Raw genomic sequence first — 15151 nt, 5'->3', positions numbered from 1 at the left:
GTTCACACAGCTCTTCTTTATATGGAGTGTTTTCACTCTGTTCTGGATTTTAAACAAATTATAATCAGATGCTTGTAGGGTTAGTCGCTCGCTTCTTTGTGGAGGATGATAACTGTAGCCAGGCCAATTTCACAACAACCACAATGAATAATATTTATTCAAAAATGATTTGTGATGAGAAAAAAAAAACCCAACAACACATTAACGGAAACTTCTCTAATCTCCTGCAACCGGATCGTAAACCTCTGCTGCAAATTGTAGAGATGTACATCCACGTCCATGAGGGATTTAATAAAAAAGGTATTAAGAATTTTAATGTCATGATGTCATAGCGAACTTGACCTTTAACCTTCTAGAAATAAAAGGTTATTGCTTCCTTATTTCATCCTCTTGCACATTTGTGTGAAATGAGTCCTTGAAATGCAGCCAAAACCGTAGCTCTGTGAGGTCACACTGACTTTGACCTTTGAGCTTTTACCACCAAAATCTAACCAGGTTATTCTTGAGTCTAATTGAATGTTTGAGCCCAGATGTAATAAAATTCCCTTTGGGCATTACTTTGATTTAGTGTTCTTGAGAACAGGATGGACAGATGAAAATACAACGCCTCCAGGCCCCAGCTGTGGAGATGTATTTACTTTCCCCTCCATTATTTACCTCACCGCTCGTAAATGAGTTTAATGGCATAATAATTTTTGCTTGATTCTTTGTTTAGGGCCTAACCTTTGAGAGAACACACACTGTCTGACAAGCATTTGGTCCACTTGACTAAAAAGGAGCTGTGTAACAACACAACACCGACTCCTCTGCCAGAACACAATTTTTTTTTTTTTTTTGCAGGAAGTTGTTTCTTTTTAGCTTCAAGAAGAAAAATGTCCGCAACAGCTTCTTAAACATAACAGGAGTAAAGAAGCAGAGAGGCGGCGCAACTGTTAGACTGCAGTGTGTCAAACTAGTGTAAACCATGATATGACACCGTGTGTATTTGCTTAACGGCACGTTGAAATGTAATTTTACTTTCTGTAATCTGATGTGAGGGAGGTTAAAACTGGATATCAGAATGTCTGAGTTTCCTCTTCATCCTCACCCACCAGTGTAATATCAGTTCCCCTGAACGCACTGTACGCTTGTCATGTTACATAAGCATGAAGAGCCTTTTTTCATTATTTTAAACAAATTCAGGCTCCCATAAACATCATTTTTCATAACAAACCGGCTATTTTGTGATTTCCCTCTCTGGGTTTTCATGGTAACGTCTCTATCAACAACAACCAGGCGCCATTACTCCAGGTAGCAAAGCGTTGTGTCGTCCTCTCTGCTGTGTGTTAATCACGTCTTTGACAGTAACTTTATTTAATAATGCAAAATGCAGACCTCGCTTTTCTATCAGCGTTCTACATTTAACCATTGTAGGACTTTTCCATGCTTTCTCCAGCATTAGTCATCATTAACATTAACATAATAATGGCCTGAAAATTGTACCACAGTCTGCACCGTTTTCCATTCACTTCCACAGTAAAACACCAACATGTTCATAGATGTGAACAGCTGCTTCTTGAACAGAAATCTACACCTTCTACCTCTTGATTTTAAAGGGATAGTAGCATTTTTTTTTAAAGTGGGGTTGTATGATCTACAAATAGCCCCTAAGTACTTTAATTGCAGTAGAAGACTTTCTGCACTCCTCCCGTTAGCAACGCCAGCCCATAGCCCTGCCCAGAGATTTACAACATACAGTGTTGTGAACAGACCCAAAGAAACGGCCTATTTTCATGGCCTAAAAGAGATTTTACCTGAAAAAAAAAAACACAGTTCCATTGTTCGCTATAATATAATTTTTTCCAGCCCTTCAAAGTGGAGGAAAAACACAGTTTTTATTTGGACCTAACCAACTCCCGTATCCCTACGCCCAGGGGTAGCGCCCGTCGATCAGCAGTTAAAACCTCTTTTAGGCCATGAAAATAGGCCGTTTCTTTGGGTCTGTTCACAACACTGTATGTTGTAAATCTCTGGGCAGGGCTATGGGCTGGCGTTGCTAACGGGAGGAGTGCAGAGAGTCTTCTACTGCAATTAAAGTACTTAGGGGCTATTTGTAGATCATACAACCCCACTTTAAAAAAAAAAATGCTACTATCCCTTTAATGTCTACAATTTACACCTGGCTGACACGAGGAACTTCTTTCATGATTAGGTATTGACTATTACTAATCAATCAACAAGTCCAAGGTGTGTATGGAAATACTGATTCAACTGCAAGTGTAAATGAAACACATTAAGAATAGAACCTATTTTGATAATCATTTTTCAGTTTTTACTATTATTGATGTACACTTAGTTTCTATTCAAATCTTATCTAGAAAATGTAAAACTCCTCAAGAATAGTCATTTATGTGTCAGAGATCAAAAGTCTATTTTTCTCTCTCTCTATAGACGACCAGCCTGTGTTGAGCTTCCCCTCTGCATCCTAATTTTTTTCTGCCATTTTCTGCCTTTATTTGAGAGCTATAGTTATTTGACAGCCATAGAGGAGCCAGACATGAAAGGCCCAGCTGCCGCGGTAAGGATTCAGCCTTAATGGTACGTTGCTTCGTATGTCGTTCTGCATCCTAATCTCTATGGCTGAAGTTTTGCCTCTTGCTGATTAATGCTTTTCTGACTATGACCTTGCTGAAAATATGAATCAGAGTGATCGCTGACTGTTTGCCAGTGAGAAAATCCTGAATATGGTGTGAGTGGGTTTAATGGGTTCTGTTGCTAAGTGTGTCTGAAATTAAATTAGGCCTCTTTCAAAAGTTTTACTTTCCCCAGTTCCCTCATAAGTTCTGAAAGCTGGAGACGATATTGATCTTGACCTTGAATTCCCGGCTTTTTGTGCTGCCGGACCGCCATGAAGGCGTTACCATTTACTGATGTGGCATTTGTCCCTTTGGGCAGAAAGTCCACGACTGCTCTTTTAAAAAAAAAAATACAAAGCCCTCCTACAAAGGCAGCCATGCAATTGGTTTCACTTATACGCACCTCTGTTTGAAATAGCACAGCTGGGGACTAGACAACAGCTAGCAGCCTTTAGGCTCGCCAGCGGACAGCCTAGATATCACCTTGCAATATTAATGCATTCATTAATCATTTATAGATGTTTTTTTTGTTGCACTATTGTGCTTACAGCTAATTTAGGTGTGGAACTGGCCCCTCACACATCTATGTGGGGGAAAAAGGTCGTTGTTTTTCTCCCCTTTTGGTTTCAATCCTAGTTCCCATCACTGTCTCTCTCACGTTTCATGTTCGCTCAGAGGAAAAGTCTGCAGACGTCTTTTTTTCCTTCCCATCCAACGCTGCTGCCTGCCATCTATTTATCTCACACTAAAGACTTGTATCTCTGGGAAAACATGCCTCCCACCGAGTTGCGCATGTCAGTGGAACAGTGAGACTTGAAAAGGAGTGTGTCTGCTTACACTCCTTGAATAAACAGAGAAAAGTGTGAGAGATGAAAAGCCCAGGCACGAAAATCCAGAGTTGTTGTTTTTGTCGGTGCAGCCCGGAAGACAACACAACACAACACACGAGCCCTGATTTGAATTCTGATCTATCAGTCCACGTTTCCTTCGGCCAGAGGTGCTGTTGTTGCCATGCCAATGCCAAGTAGCCCCTAATTAGTCGGTTCGCTCGCTAAACCCGCGGATGCGCTCACCAGGCAATAAGGTTCAACACGGTGACTGCTCCAGCGGTAGCCAGACCGGGACAATTAAGCATGCACCATCCGGCAGGTGCTATGCAAACACAAACAGTGGAGGAGTGGCCAAAGTCCTGGGAGGAAGGATGCCGTCATTAGGATTGTCATGGCCACCGTCTCCCACCTGGGCTCTTTAATGACGGCAAACAAACTTATGGAGAAATGGTTCAGAGGAGAAGAGAAACAAGAAAACAGAACTCAGATCAGTGTTGTCCCTGGAAAAGAGTACAAGGCAGGGAGAAAGAAACTGATTATAAATGAAGAATATATTACAAGGAGAGTGTTACAGCTGCTTTATGAGTCCAATTAGTCAAACACAGAGGTGTAAAGGGGAAAAAAAAGGGAAGGAGAAGACAGTTTCAGAGAGGGGAGAAGGAGGGGGAGGGAGCGATGGATGAGTAGGAGGGATACTGGAGGCAGATACAGAGAGAGGCAGGAAGCAGGACAGAGACAGACCGACAGAAAAAGAAGCAGAGCAGAGAGGAGAGGAGAGAGGGGGAGGCAGAGCGGCAGTGTCAATATCTCTCTGGCGCTCTCTCTGTGGCTGCGTGCTGCTCCACCAGTTCAATTTCCATCCTGAGAGGACCGATCAGCGAGATCCTGCAATGATGGACGGCTGAGCCGAAGCCCTCGAGCCGCTCGGGATTATCACCTGTGGGTACTGAACTAAAACCTCCGGGGGGATTGAGATTACAAAGCCCTACATGGAAGGAGAGAGGTCCGGCAGACCGGCGGATCACTGAGGAACGGTCTTTGTCTTTGAGGTAAACTAAACTGCACGGCACGATCGTACACCGACACTGTTACTGGTGCTGCTGACAGCGTGGCAATATGAATGTGTTGCACGGAGGCACTGTAAAATCAACACGCCGGGCTCTAGATAAACACACGCGCGGCATGCTGACATGTTGTTGAGCCTGGGAGTCACGATTTCCCAGCACTGATTATTCTGAGTGGATAATAATTTGCCTAAATGAGTGGCTGTCAAAACGCAGGGGAAGCACGGGGGTCTTCGCCCGTGGAGACAAGTTCGCTGGCTTCCCAAGGGGGGGGGGAGTCCGGCTCTGCTGCTGCTGTAGTGAAGACCACACAACGCACAAACTAATCTGACTGAAGACAGAACTAGTGTGAATTCGTCCTTAGCGCGAGGTCATCTAGAGGACAGACATTTCATGTGACAGGATACGGCTGAACCAAGAGACGAGCGTGACAACACCTGCAATGAGCCGTTAAACCTTTAAGTTTAAACAAAGAATCAATTTTGCTTATGTTGTGCAGTTAAAACAAAGACTGTCAAGCAAGGAGCTAAAGGTAAAGGGCTCAATATCAGAGTAAGAAGCCAACAGTTACCTTCAAAACTGCTGTTTATATTCCCCCAGTTTAACTGATCAAGACTATAAAGCACAAATCTGGCCAGAGATATTCAAAATGCGACCGTACACACCAGAAAAGTGGGGCAAATTATCATATTTCATGCAGCTGAGCTTACCGACTGCTCGTCATTTTTTTGCTTAATAAATAATAAATGATTAACTGCTTATTGAAGTCATTTTCTATTTTAACTAATGGATTCACTGACTAATCTTTTCCCCCTCCATCATCCGACACCTTGTTCAGACCCAAGCATCCCTTTAGAGACGCACTTTACATAAACAGAACCCAAAGTAGCCCCTCCATCCCGGGCGTTCCGCCAGGACTTGGTAGGCATGTTAGCAGTAGTAGGTGTTCTGTCAGATCGGCTGTGATTGGGCGGTTGGCTTTAGGTAGGAGCTCTGCGTGGTGAAGGTTAAGGTATGCCCACGTCTGTCGGAGGCACGGGTTCCTTTGTGAAGCTACTTTTTTTTTTTTGTCTCAGCTAAGATGTTAAAAAATGTGACACCTGTTCTGACAAAGAGAGGATGCTGAGACAAGTGGGAAAGTGGTTGGTTAACAGTCTATGACAGTACACATTATACTTCCCAGTGTTCAGTTAGAAATGATCATGCAACAATACAAAGAAATGTGAAAGCACAGATCTGAATTCCATTTCTAGCAGCTCTTTCATTATCAATTTTACATGCACTGAAAATAGACATTGTAATTCCTTCCAAGATTATGAAGCAACCCTTCCTTTAAGAGCCAACATGATATAATATGTATTTTTGATACCCGATTTTAAGAAATATGATCATAATTTGTCTGAACAACTCGTTTTCCAAATGTTAAATGTCATCTAAAAACAACCAGCTTCTCAAACAGCCTGAAATTGGCCATTTCTAAAAATCTAAATCTGATTTTCATGCCAGAAATCATTTTAAATGACGTCCTGGTCTGACTGGCAGAGGCGGCGTGTGGTCCGACACTGAGTCTGTGCATCATTTCATACGCTCAGACAGTCTGCAGAGGGACCAGTTCACAGTTTTCAGCGTTCATTTGCCGAACAACACATGATGAGGATCATCAAAGACAAGAGCCACGGCATCAAAAATGATTAAAACGCACATTCGCCACACGCACGACCGTGAGCTGCGAACACTGGTTGGAGAGACAGGCGTCCAATTAGCGCAGAGAGAGCACGCTATCTGCCAGGCTGGTGATAAAAGAGTTGACTTTAGATGTCAAACACGTGATGCATCATGCAGACCACAGAGAAACAATCTGATATGAGATGTTTCTTTTCTCTCTCTTTTTTTTTTTAATCCTCAGTCCTTCATCTCTGCAGAATCAAAGATGGAATGCGATGGAGGAAGAGCAGGAGGGGAGGAGTCGACGGTGATGAAGACAAAGGGACAAACATAACTCTGTGCTTCTGTCGATCCCTCTCTCGCAGTTTGTAAAGGACGAAGTGGATGAAGTCGCTCTCCTTGGATGATCTTCTCCAGATGAGCCTCTGACCTTAGGTGCATCTCCGGCCCCTCCCCCCCCCCCCTCAGGAACACAGATGTGTGTGTAGAGCTAAACTGGGTCGAGTCCGGCTTGTTTCCTCTTCCCTCTTTGCACCTTCTGTCCGTTCTGTCATCTCCGCTCCCTCTCTCTCCCCCTTCGCCGTACTCTGGTGAAAATGAAATCACAAACCTGACGTGGTCTGCGGAGCGTATGGCCGCGTGCTCCGTCTCCGGGGGGATAAAGAGAAGAGTGTGAAGAGAAGAGCGCACAATACCTGAAAAGAGGAGGGAGAGAGGAGCGTTCTGGCACTGGCATCACTTTCAGGCGGGGGGATGACACTGGAGGCAACAGTTCAAGCACAACAGACAATGACGAGACAGAGCTTCGCATGAAAGAAAGCATTGATCTTAGGGCATCGCACTGATGTTGCAAACCACATGCCCCCCAATGAGGGGCGGGCGCGCTGCTCTCCCTGCGACTCACAAACAGACTTTTCCCTGGGCCTGAGTGGAACCAGTATCCCCAAAGAAGAGAGAAAGAAAGAAAGAATGGTGCGGATCGAGCTCGACTGAAGGCTGATCTGGGGTCAGACTATGGTGGGATGCTCTGATGTGCTCCAGCGAGTTCCTTGCGGCCACTTTGATAGCTGCTGAGCTGGAGAGGACGCTGCTGGGAGGGAGTGGTGAGTTCAACCCCGTGCAAATGTTCTACTTTTCTTTAGTCCAGACCTCAGAGGAACCAGCTGAAGGAGGTGTGATGACAGCAGAGACAGGACCAACACCTGTCCTGTCCCTCGAACCTTTACAATCAGTATAGTAGAGGAAGGAACATGAAAAATTCAATACATTAATCTTTTTTTTTGTTAAAACCTGCTGCAATCTGTGGCCTCTTGGCTATAATGATGTTTACCATAGCCTACACACTAAACTGCTACGCATGATTCATCGGCACCAGATTCATTTTTTAATTTCGCCTGGGAATGACCTCTTCAGTCACAAGTCTTGTTACGCAATTAGTCTCCTGTATTCCTGAAAAAAACAAATTTCCACCATGTAAAAAAAAAAAATACAAAGGGACTACTTTTCCATGAGTTTTTGCCTCTTGCGCATTTCAGCAAAACTTCAAATAAATAAGCATTCTGGGGAAGAAAATGACTAAAAGGACCTTACTGTTTTCAGACAAGGTAATCTTATCAATCAAGAAATTCTGTTCCATTAAAACATCAAGTTTGACTCAAACTGTATCAAAAACCACACTGGTTTTTCTAAAATTGCACTCCTGCTTTCAAAAGAAGCCTTAAGACCTAAAATCCCATCAATATAATGACACCAATTTTTCCTAGCTGAGTGGTATTTAAATTATCACTGAAAAGCAAAACAGATTTCAGCTTTCCAAGCTGCAAGTCAAAGCAAAAAAAAAAATGGGACTCATTTTGTGTGACAGACAGGCTGAAACGTTCTTTGTCAGCAGATTTATACAGTATAATGACTAAGTGTAGATCAACACAATGTTCAACACAAAGTGGAGCAGAAACTGTTTAAAAAAATAAATTAAAAAAAGGGGAAAACCGCTAAATCGTTCTGGAGCAGCCATGTCAATAGAGACGACTGCCAATCAGAACCGCAACCCAAGAAGAAGCAAAAGGCTCAGTGATCTGGTGGAGGTTCAGCAAATCTTCGGTCGGGAACAAAACAAACTGGTAGAAATCAATGTGCGATGGTCCATTTTCAAACAAAGAGTGTTTTGTGCTAACTCCCTCTCCAGGCATCTTCCTCCCATCAGGATAATGCACACATCTCCCGTGCTGATCTCTGCAGCCACCATGAGCAACATGACGGTGCTCGACATAGCCGACCCCTACGACCTTGACATGACATCCTCCGAGGCCATCTACCCAATCAGCTTCCAGGTACTGCAGGAGCTTCATACACACAGCTTGAATGGATCTTTAACTCAAAACTGTGACAGTTCAAGTCGTTTTTCTGGAAAATGTTAATTATCTACATGTAGGTGATTAATGGGTTGGAAATTTAAATGTTGGATAATTGTATAACACCGTGTGAAAGGAATTTCCTGTTATTAATTGTGATGACTAATAATTTGCACTGCAGTCACACTAAAAGGCATCATTAAACTAACTCTTCTTTGTGTTGCCAGGTTTCTCTGACAAGCCTCCTGCTCTTGGAGATAGTTTTGGGTCTGAGCTCCAACCTCACCGTGCTAGTCCTCTACTGCATGAAGCAGAACCTCATCAGCTCCGTGTCCAACATCATCACCATGAACCTGCATGTGGTGGATGTGTTGGTGAGTCCTGACCCCCCTTTTAATCGATTTCAGGAAACTGGGATTTTAAAGTGAGATTGTATCACTTTCTCCAAAACAGCACTAAAATTTAATGGGTTTCCCTCCGGCCAATGCCACATCCCCTCAATTGAATGCAATTCAGTACTTTTTTTTTTTTTTTTTTTTTGCATAATCCTGTTGTTGACATACAAAAACAATAAACTGGTCAAAATATCACTTCCTTTGGCAAAAGTAACCAGCAATTGTGCTCAATACAAGTCAAATTAGCATGTGGCTAATCTGATTACTTAGCTGTGAATGTGCAGAGTGACCAGAAACAAAGACAGCAACATGTTTCACAACCTCATCATCTGGTGGCTGCTAGCATATAACTTAGCCCTGACAGCCAAAACATGCAAAGTTACATCTTCTTGCCAGTGTCTGGTGAACCAGCTTGGCTCTGTCGGTGACTGCCCCAAGTTACAAATATTGTCTGAGGTTTCCTGAAAGTGCTCCTGATAATTACAACAAGTTATACACCAAGAGACAATGAGCTAATGAGCGACTGCACAGTTGAATTATAGATGGTAATTCATCGAAGGGGGGCATGAATGAGGGAACGCAATTAGAATGTGTCTGGCAGTGAATGTAGTTGTTGCAGGTGGTAACATTTAGAAAAAAAAAAAAAAAAGAACCTCCACCATGAGGTGTTACATTTGAGCCACTGAATAAAACTCTGATGTCAGTTTGTAGGCAAGGGAAGGCAAGGCAATTTTATTTGTATAGCCCGTTTTTTACAAACAGGTTGTCTCAAAGGGCTTTACATCGCATCATAACAACATCCTCTGTCCTTAGACCCTCACATCCACTGAGGAAAAACTCCATAGAAAACCCTTTTAACAGGGAAACACCTGAGAAACCTCAGGGTGAGCAACAGAGGAGGGATCCCTCACCCAGGACGGACAGACGTGCAATAGATGTTGTTACAGACAAGAAAACAGTTTATAGCACTCCAAACTGGAGGATATTGCACAACAGCCACAAACAGCGAAGACAGAAAAATATAACTCCCCACACACAGACTGCCACTTCAGCTCAGTATGGAGAGCAGAGGTCGGTGTTAGAAGTTAAGTTAGTGGTCATGGCCAAGTGAAGTAGATGCCATCTCCGAGTCTGCTGCTTCGCCACCTTCCATCAGGTTGATGTTTGACCGAGACTTATTCTGCTTTCTGGCATGTTGACCCTCTGCTGCTCACACTTCTCTTCTCACTTGTACAACTCAACCCAAAGAGGCAGGAGCAGGATTCTGCTGCTGAGCCGAGCTGCAGTGTAACAGAGCCGAGGCCATAAATAATACAGTATTTGTCCTAACTCTGGTATTGATTGAACTGCATGAGTATAAATGTTGGGTCGACGTAGCGGGAGCAGCTGAAGTATAGCTAAACAAAGCTACTGAGCTTCCTGTGAGAGTGTGGTTGGGATGTGACTTGACTTCCTGTGTCGTTCCCAGGTGTGCGTGTGCTGCATCCCTCTGACGGCCGTGGTGGTGCTTCTCCCTCTGGAGGCGGACTCGGCCATCTTAAGTTGTTTCCACGAGGCCTGCGTGTCCTTCGCCAGCGTGGCCACTGCCGCCAACGTCCTGGCCATCACCGTGGACCGCTACGACATCTCGGTGCGGCCGGCCAACCGCGTGCTCACCATGGGCCGGGCCGTGGCTCTGCTGGGATCTATTTGGGCTTTGTCCTTGTTCAGTTTCCTGGTTCCCTTCATGGAGGTGGGCTTCTTCATCAGCTCGGGTTCGGACCTCGTGAACCAGACCGCGGTGGCTCACACGAACGAGTACTACACGGAGCCGGGTTTGTACTACCACCTGCTGGCCCAGATCCCTATATTCTTTTTCACGGCCGTGGTGATGCTGGTGACGTACTACAAGATCCTTCAGGCGCTTAATATTCGCATTGGGACGCGTTTTCAGCACAACTTGCCAAAAAAGAAGCAAAAGAGTAAAAACACCATCTCTCTGAGCACTGCGACGCAAGCGGAGTCCACCGACGCTTCGCAGAGCAGCACGGGAGTCAGGGCGGGTGGAAATGCGCCTTTGGGCATGCGGGCTTCGGTGTCCGTCATTATTGCCCTGCGTAGGGCGGTGAAGCGGCACCGGGAGAGACGGGAGAGACAGAAACGAGTCTTCCGGATGTCTCTCCTCATCATCTCCACCTTCCTGCTCTGCTGGACTCCGATAACCGTGCTCAACACCGTCATCCTCAGCACGGGCCCCAGCGACTTGACTGTCCGCCTGCGCCTGGGCTTCCTGGTGATGGCCTACGGCACCACCATCTTCCACCCGCTGCTCTACGCCTTCACGCGGCAGAAGTTCCAGAAGGTCCTGAAGAGCAAGATGAAGAAGCGGGTGGTGTCCGTGGTGGAGGCCGACCCCACGCCGAACAATGTGGTCATCCACAACTCGTGGATCGACCCCCGGAGAAACAAAAAGGTCACCTTCGAGGACACGGAGGCCAGGCAGAAGTGTCTGTGCTCGCAGGACGCCGAGTAACGGGATGGAGATGAACTCCGATGTAAATATGTCAAATATGTTGTGTAAATGGGAACTGGTTACACTCATAAGAGAAAGTAACAGACACAAAAATTGTGATTGAAGGAGAAAAAAGAGTTTTGTTCATGGGAATAAAGAGGTGTAAAGTATTTGAAAAGTCTAAACAAGCTAAACTGATGCATCTTGGGCAGCTTAACTAAACACTAAAATGACGACCACGGAAAGAAAAGACGATGTGTTCCCAGAGAGCGAACTGAAAAATGCAAAAGGCAAGAGTTTTCCTGAATATAAAAACATAAGAAAAGGGAAACTATCAGCAGCTGAATGTATGTGAAGTCAAGTCATTGCACATTTACAGCTGATTCTTTCTTCAGTGCAAAAAAAAAATTGTCTCAAAATAGGTATCATAGGCACATGAAAAGGGTAATTTATTAGCTATTTATTGTGGACTGTCGTGGCGTGCTATCAAGGACAATTCAGTCATAACTCTGTATCTAAGCGGCAGCGTGTGTGTGTGTGCGTGTGTGTGTGTGTTGTTCTCTGGTTAGCGCAGTAGGAGACAAAATGTCTATGTACAGTCATGGAAAAACCTTGATATTGTTTGTCACCGTTTGTAATAAACAACCAAAGGCACAATTTGTGTCAGTATCCCTCTGCTCTCCTGCCTCTTCATGTGGAACTGGACACGGAGACACAAGTCATCAGGAGCAGTCAGGTTCAAATCTGACGTGGGACATTCAGCTGTTCCTCAGAGCGCTTGGCACAAACACAAATTTACCAAAACCGGAAGACCTCAAATGACTACTTCTTTATATAGAAGTCCCATTTAATGTGGACAAATCAAAGTACAGGCAGAAAAGGCTAATAGAGCTTCATTATAAAACCAGATTTTCAGTTGTCATTGGCTGTTTCGGTGCCCCTTCAGCACTTGGCCACTGTTTAAGTCGTATCTTTCCCAGTCTATCCTTTTCTATCATCTCATTGTTGTGATATTCACAGTCGATTTAGTCGAAGTAATGGTGAAAACACTAAATGAGTAGAGAGGAGGAGGCTGATCAAGAGGAAGAGCCAACAAGCAGCAGAAGAGACCAACTGAGCCAAAGAAGCAAAGGAAAACACTACGACCACTACGGTTAAAGTCAAAGTTGGTAATCCTGTTCAGAAACACTCTTTGTTTTACAGGGTGAAATGGTCCGTCTATCCTGAGAGTAGTCAATACATTATGGAAATAATCAGACCTCTGTGGCAGCTGCAGGACTGACACAACTCTGACCAATCCAGGCTTTGGTGTGGCTTCAGAGAACAGTCTGAGGAAAGGGGCTGGGACTTTTGACATGAGTATTTTCAAAATGTAGCCTGCTAGAACCGTTTTTCCAGGATCTCCAACCCTACCTTTAAAGGGGAACTATGCAAGTCTGCTCGTTTTTCCACTGTTTTGGTTATGTGCCTATGTGCATCTGTTTACAACTAAGCCTGCGAAAAATCAATAAATGGAGCGGTGGAAAACGTTACATAACATATACGATGTTACAACATGTGCGTTTGTGTAGTATTAACCGTCATGAACAAAAGATTACAGGTTACGAGAGCTGGGACACTGGGGCGGCAGCCAGCTACTACACTGGTGAAGATAGGTGGAAGACAGAGAGCCTCCATTCTCACTGTAACAAGTCACAAGTCATGTAGTTAACCATCACAATTACTCCAGAGCTTTTTAAATGAAGGTAAAAATGTAGCATAGCCACGGGAGAAATCCTGCTTGGTTCCTCTTTAATAGGTACATATGGTACATGTGGTTGTGTATGCAGGGCCGTTGCTAGGAATTCTGGGGCCCCTGAAAGAATACTAAAGTGGGCCCCTGACTTTTCCACTTTTTTTCTTAGACTACGTATGTATTATCATTTTTTATTTAGCCTACTTTGTTTTGATGCTAATGCAGCATTACTATGAGTAGCAGGGTCTTATGCAGAATAATTCAGTCATACAAAGATTAGACTACTGGGGTTTTTGTGGGCCCTACTGGGCACTAGGCCCCTAGAATTATCATCACCTCCCCTATACAACGGCCCTGTGTGTATGAAGGATAAACTATACGGTGTATGTAATGTATTCTATCCACTGCAGGTGACTCCAGCCTTGTGAGTGGGTCAAAACAGTTAAAGACTGACACAAGGACATTGCACAATGTCACAAATTCTGCAGAGCCCTGAAGCATCTCCCAAGATACTGAGTCTGTTCCTACTTTTTTCCATCAGTGCAGTGGAGGAGAGCTAAGCTGTGAACTCCTGTTCACCATGCACATCTTTGAGATGGACAGGACAGGTGGTTTCAAAGAGTAAATAAGAGCAGCCATGTTTAAGTAGAGAAACCATTCCTCACCACTCATTCCCCCCGTCTACAATGCTGTCCTTTCATTCCCTCCCTGGAGATTTTTAACAACCATTCACACATGTGACCGTCGTTTACACTCTGCCTCTGGTGACTGCACCAAAAACCGTCTGTTCTTACACCGACCGGGGGCACCGACAGAACAAGCCAGGCCCTGTTCAGACCAGGAGTCGTACATCGTAAGCGGTCGGTCGTCAGTTACCACCTGCTGTAAAACGTGTCTCTGCCGACCACCGGATCAGATCTGACTTCCCTGGTTCTAACCAAACAACAGACGTATCCATCCAGAGAGAGAGAGAGAGAGAGAGAGAGAGAGAGACAAAGAGGGAGGGATGGAGGGAGTGAGAGCAGACTAATGTGCTGCACACAGCTCTACGATGAAATAAAGTTTAATCCATTTCAAATGGTAAAATATTTTGGCTTCACTACATAATAAAACTGTGGTTAGACTTATTAGACTGTGACAGAGGAGGCGGTCCTTCAGTGTGCTCTGCTCTGCTCACACTGATCAGATCTCAGACAAGTCATTCATGCATTCACACCTTAACTTAGGACTGACCACAACCGGGACAGATGTTAATACTGAGTCTGAACAGGCTCTAATATCAGTGACCACACAACAGGTTTGTTTCCCCTCATAAGTCAATGAGACCTGAAGAGGCCTCTTGGATGATGAAACCTAAACCACCTTAAGTATCTTCAACCAAGTCCTGTTTCCTTCAGTGAAGCCTTTCTTGAAAATCATCATTCATTCTTGAGTAGGGATGTCACCATTAGAGATTTTCTTGGTGCAATTATTGTCTGAGAAATAATCACAGTATTACGATTATCACAATTATTTTTGCATTAATTACACTATTAATGTATAAAATCAAATATAGTCCAAATATAATTACATTACTAGTTATTTATAGGGGTGGGAGAAAAAATCGATTCACATAAATATCGCAATATCCTTTTTGATGATTTTTAAATCGTTTTTTTTTTTTTATATATTGTGCAGTGTGCATTTGTTAGCCTTTTTTTACATACAGAGAGTACAGGTTTTGAAAAGGGTTTAAGTTCACTTTATAATGGAGTGTGTTCATTTATAAGCTTCTATAGTATTTTGTGCAGATAAATGTTAAAAATGCAGACTAAAAATCCAGAGAATCGCCAATATCGTAGAATCGCAATTTAAATCGAATCGCCATCCAAAAAATCGTAGAAGAATCAAATCGGGAGAAAAGCATATCTTCTCAGCTCTAGTTATTTACACACAATATTTGAAGTATCTATTAAAATATGACCAATTATTAATCCCCCAGCACAAGTGTCATCTATACCAAATG

At 43.9% G+C, this 15151-nt stretch overlaps 2 protein-coding genes across 2 annotated transcripts in view; one reads left to right on the top strand and one right to left on the bottom strand.

Annotated features, from left to right (window-relative positions):
• cog5 (component of oligomeric golgi complex 5) overlaps positions 1-15151 on the bottom strand; it is a 61929-nt gene that overhangs the window by 34776 nt on the left and 12002 nt on the right. The gene's annotated exons all lie outside the window — the stretch shown is intronic.
• Positions 7221-11531, top strand: LOC311006281 (G-protein coupled receptor 22-like). The gene is made up of 4 exons (XM_083999051.1): positions 7221-7277; positions 8360-8504; positions 8753-8899; positions 10389-11531. The coding sequence occupies exons 2-4, from the start codon at positions 8382-8384 to the stop codon at positions 11430-11432; spliced, it is 1314 nt and encodes a 437-aa protein (XP_083855177.1). The 5' UTR covers positions 7221-7277; positions 8360-8381; the 3' UTR covers positions 11433-11531.

The sequence above is a fragment of the Trachurus trachurus genome (genome assembly GCF_905171665.1).
Source record: "Trachurus trachurus genome assembly, chromosome: 23".
In the NCBI taxonomy this organism is placed as follows: Eukaryota; Metazoa; Chordata; class Actinopteri; order Carangiformes; family Carangidae; genus Trachurus; species Trachurus trachurus.
The sequence above is the reverse complement of the archived record's forward strand: the minus strand, read 5'-3'. Positions and strand labels throughout refer to the sequence as shown.

Bases quoted from the DNA above. Each gene is read 5' to 3' on its own strand.
- LOC311006281 (XM_083999051.1), top strand. From the start codon at position 8,382: ATGCACACATCTCCCGTGCTGATCTCTGCAGCCACCATGAGCAACATG. The intron at 8,505-8,752 runs GTACTGCAGGAG...TTGTGTTGCCAG, and splicing joins TCTACCCAATCAGCTTCCAG to GTTTCTCTGACAAGCCTCCT. The intron at 8,900-10,388 runs GTGAGTCCTGAC...TGTCGTTCCCAG, and splicing joins TGCATGTGGTGGATGTGTTG to GTGTGCGTGTGCTGCATCCC.